General features: G+C 32.7%; 1 protein-coding gene across 1 annotated transcript in view; it reads left to right on the plus strand.

Moving 5' to 3' along the window:
• Positions 1–1,095, plus strand: part of LRRC34 (leucine rich repeat containing 34) — a 20,972-nt gene extending 19,877 nt beyond the window's left edge. Inside the window, exons 7-8 of the mRNA XM_007946639.1 lie at positions 235–389; positions 918–1,095. Coding sequence (XP_007944830.1) covers positions 235–389; positions 918–1,095 — 333 coding nt within the window. The remainder of the gene's footprint in view (positions 1–234; positions 390–917) is intronic.
• The last annotated feature ends 3,515 nt before the right edge of the window (positions 1,096–4,610 follow it).

Consider the following 4,610-nt stretch of genomic DNA (forward strand, 5'->3'; position numbering starts at 1 on the left):
TTTTTCCCAATCTGTAGGTTCTCTTTTGACTCTTTTGGAGAAGTCTTTGGAAGCACATAAAAATTTAATTTTTAGTAGGTCCCAATCATCTAAGTTTCTCCTCTGCTGTTTGTGCATTTTGGGCAATAAAATCTTTTTACAAAGCTAATTTAAATAACTTTATTACATATATTTGGAATAAACATGTACTGCTTTAAAATTATATTTTAGAAACAAAATTTTACTGAATTTTAGGAAGAGTCTACAGTCCATATAGGCCACATGTTGAAAGAAAATCACTGCCTTGTTGAACTGCACATGTGTAAGCATAATATGAAAAATTGTGGCTTAAAACAGTTATGTGATGCCCTGTATCTGAATAGTAACCTGCGCTACCTTGATGTCAGCTGGTAAGCAATAATGTATACATTAAGTACTGTGAAAATTAAGTCACAGGAATAATCTATGTAAAATTCATATTCATAGGATACTGTGTTATACATTGTAATTCTGATGTTAGGAAGTACAACCATTGTAGTGAACCTTTTTTCTTAATCTTAATATTTATTAATTTATTTTATACTTATACCTTCTAATAACTTGTATGAGCAATTTAGTTATGTAAACCAGGATAGAAGCAATATTTTATGATAAAATTTCATTGACTTTCTTGCAATTGAGTGATTCAAGTAAACATTTACTAAAATAGAAAATTTGGAAGTAGATTAGGCAATCTACTTCCATAGTGATTCTGCGTCAGAAACCCAAGGAGGGGTTACAATGAGTCGGGTCCAATTTGATGGTAATGTGTTTGGTTTATTGGTTTAAAATATGAAATACTTTATATTATTATATAACATTTTTAAAAGCATTTTATCTCTATGAATAAAAGAACAGTACTTCTCATTTTCACACGTAACTATTTATTTTTTTCCCAGTAACAGAATAACTCACGATGGAATGGTGTTTTTGGCTGATGTACTGAAAAGCAATATTACTCTGGAAGTAATAGATCTTTCTTTTAACAGAATAGAAAATGCAGGAGCAAAATATCTCAGTGAAACTCTTGCTTCACACAACAGGAGTCTTAAAGCGTTAGTATGGTTTCATATTTAATCCAAACAGCATAAAAACTTACATTTTTAAAATACTAATTTCAAACCCCTTAATTCTTAAGATTATGATGAAAACTCAGTTTCTTAAGTAGCATAATAATAAGTTACAGTATGAGTTCAGTTTCTTCTATTTTTCAAAAACAATGTCTTTAAAAATTTAGTTTGATTCTAGTTATGATAGCTTCTTATAATTAATGGGAAAATTCTCATGGCTTATATAATTTATGGTGAGTTTCAGCAGAAAAATCATAAGCATTCTATATGATCAAGACTTAAAAATAAGAATGTATCAAAAAGAAAATACTACTGGGATGACTTTATCCTAAAAATATGTATTTGTAATCCACCCAAACGTGTACTGAATAGTTAATATAAAACAGACTGTTTTCAGAATGCCGGTAGCTCTATTAGGTACATGAATCATCTAATTAGAAACCTTAAGTTTCTTGGGTTTTAGAGATTATATGGTCAATATTTGACCACACCATTAAAATATATTGAAGAATAGTGCTAGTACACCATCAGTTGTTTGTAACGAAAGTTGTTGCTAACTCATGCATTCTCTCTTTCTGGAATTGTTGTTTTCCAGGGTTATTGCTTTTTGTTTTTCTATAGGTTGTCAGTAGTTAGTAACAACATAGAGGGAGAAGGACTTGTTGCACTTTCACAATCAATGAAAACAAATATCACACTTTCTAATATCTACATTTGGGGAAACAGATTTGATGAGGCTACGTGTGTGGTAAGTTCTTTCTGAGAGTTTCTCTATAACATCAGATATTATTCACTTAGAAAGGTGTTATAAAAGGTTACAAAGCATGAGACTCATTACCTAATGCAGCTATATCAGAAATACCGCAAGTGAATGGCTTTAACAGAAATGTATATGCTCACAGGTTAGGAAGCTAGACATCCAAATTCAGGGCGTCCAGCTCCAGGGGAAGACCTTCTCTCTTTGTTGGCTGTGGGGGAATGTCCTTGTCTCCTTTCAGTATCTGTGGACTTGGCGTCCCTTGGAGATCTCCATGTGTCTTGGCATCAATCTTCTCCTGGGTCCAAAGGATACACACCACTCCCGGCTCTTCTTAATTGGTGGTAGTAGATCTTTCTCTCTCTGCTGGCTTCTCTCGCCTGTGTGCAGGCCACACTCCAGGGAAACTCCCCTTACATCAGATCCTCTTTCAAGTGAAACTGCCAGTGAGAATCATAACCCAGACAAGTTGACACATATTTTTGGAGGATACAATTCAATCCATGACAGGGACATTGTAGATTTGATAATTTTTAACTTAAGTCCTAAAACACGGCTGCTGGAAAGTTTTGTGGTTGAAGTAGCAAAAGATATCACGTATCAGCTGTTAGTATAAAGATCACTGAATCATACAGTTTTAATTCCTCCCAGGTTTTTTCAACAGGCTACTTGTTGATTTGTTCTGAATTTGTCATGGCAAAATTTCCAGTCATCTTCTCCCAAATTAAACACTACATGAAATTTGGAGAGACATTTGTCAAAATATGTGGTTTCTCACATGTATCAATACAGAGAGCCCTTTATATCACTTTTAGAATGAAAAGCAAAGTAACAAATATTTCCATTTTGAAAGAGTGAAGAAACAATTAGATGTTCAAATTCTCAAAATTTGTTGAAGGACTAACCAAAATTCTACAACTAAAAAGATGAAAAGGTACACTACTATCTTAAAACAAACTTACTAATTTTAGGAAAACATCTGTGTCCTTTAGTTTGCACCTTATGAGAAATAAATGACAAGCTAAACCAGAAAGCAACTAGACTTAAATCTTTTACTGTGTAAATTTCTGCTTCTTTCTCTGTAATAGCAATCTGTTGAAAAACCAGTCAGCAGGTTTATATAATACGCTTACATAGACTCCAAGGGCCCATAAGAGATGGACAAAGAAAATTCTACAATAAAGAAATAATTAGTAGGCCCAGCCAGGCCAGAAGCTCAGCATCTACTATGATAGGAATTAGCATAAATTTATAGATTAGCTTTAAAAAGGAGTCCATGAATACCATACAGTTTTATTTCAAAATCTGTGATTCTGATTATTTTTCTGAAAAATGGGTCCCTAGTTAACAGATTTTCAAGGGCAAATACAATAGCCCCAAATAAGTAACCATGTGAGACTTGAAAATTCTGACTGTGGGATCATCTGTGCACCAAATTGGTATTATAGAAAATTGTTAACCCTGGTAGTCACAAAGGAAACATGCCCAATATATTAACTTAGAAATAAGTTTTAAAAATTATAATTTCCCTGTGTAAAATTAATAAAAGATCTACCTATAATTCTTGGAAAATATTAAAATTCAACAGTGTTATTTAGAGTATTTTATTTTAAACTCCAAATTAACATAGCTCTGGTGGTGTAGTGGTTAAGACATTTGGCTACTAACCAGAAGGTCAGTGGTTCAAACTTAGCAGCTGCTCCATGGGAGGAAGATGAGGCAGTCCACTTCCGTAAAGATTTATGACCCAATGGGGGTTGCTATGAATTGGAATCAACTTGATGGCAGTGGGTTAGTGGGTTTTAATTTGAATATTTAAATCTGTTTAAGCACTGTAAAGTGAATAAATTATTTTCTTAATGATATGTTTTTTTCTTTTCTTAAAAATCTTAGGCATATTCAGACTTAATTCAAATGGGCCGTTTAAAACCAGACAATACAGATGTAGAGTCATTTGTGGTAGATGGACATGTGTATCTGGCAGAAGTCTCCAATGGCCTTAAAAAACATTATTATTGGACACCAACTTACGGAGAAGCTTCCAACCAGTCATCTAATGCAGGTTTTGCCCTTGTAGCAATAGGTGAACATTTATGAAAAACAAATTCTAAAACAATTTTCATATATTTACTATTTTCATAGTGCTTAATACTTTATTGCCTATTAAATTCTCTTTCATAAATAAGAACATGTGACTTTTGTCAAATATTTAAAAGATATATCTGTGCTGAACTCTATATCATTGCCCACTGTGAAAAACTGAAATGTAAGAAATTCTATGAAGTACAGGCAAAAAAATTAGTCCTGGTGAAAAAGATCAAGGAACTAGACTAATTTCTTTCTATAATGAAAATATAACCGAGTAGTAAAATAGTATACAAGAAAAGATCACTATAGGTATCCATTAAAAATTGTTAGGAAATGGTAAAAAAGGCTTCAGGTGGCAAATTTCCAGTGAATTTCAAAGTCTAGAAAACAGTCTATATATCCTACATAGGTATTACATATAGGTGTCAATAACAATTTCACAAATACAGGAAAAATATTTATGAACATTCATGCCCATTTCCAAACAAGTCAGTGCTGCCAGTGAACTTTTAGTTAAATAGAAATGAAGATAGATCTCTCTGTTGAAGCATGTCAGTAACATTTTCATGATTGGATGGCAAATGATTACTATTGTACATGGCCAATCCTGTTTCCAAATTAAGAGATGATGAAGAGGCAACAGACACTGTGATCCTTTAGTAACATATCATAATCAC

Source organism: Orycteropus afer, unplaced genomic scaffold (assembly GCF_000298275.1).
Source record: "Orycteropus afer afer isolate SDZICR_OR568_19922 unplaced genomic scaffold, OryAfe1.0 scaffold00168, whole genome shotgun sequence".
Lineage (NCBI taxonomy): Eukaryota > Metazoa > Chordata > Mammalia > Tubulidentata > Orycteropodidae > Orycteropus > Orycteropus afer.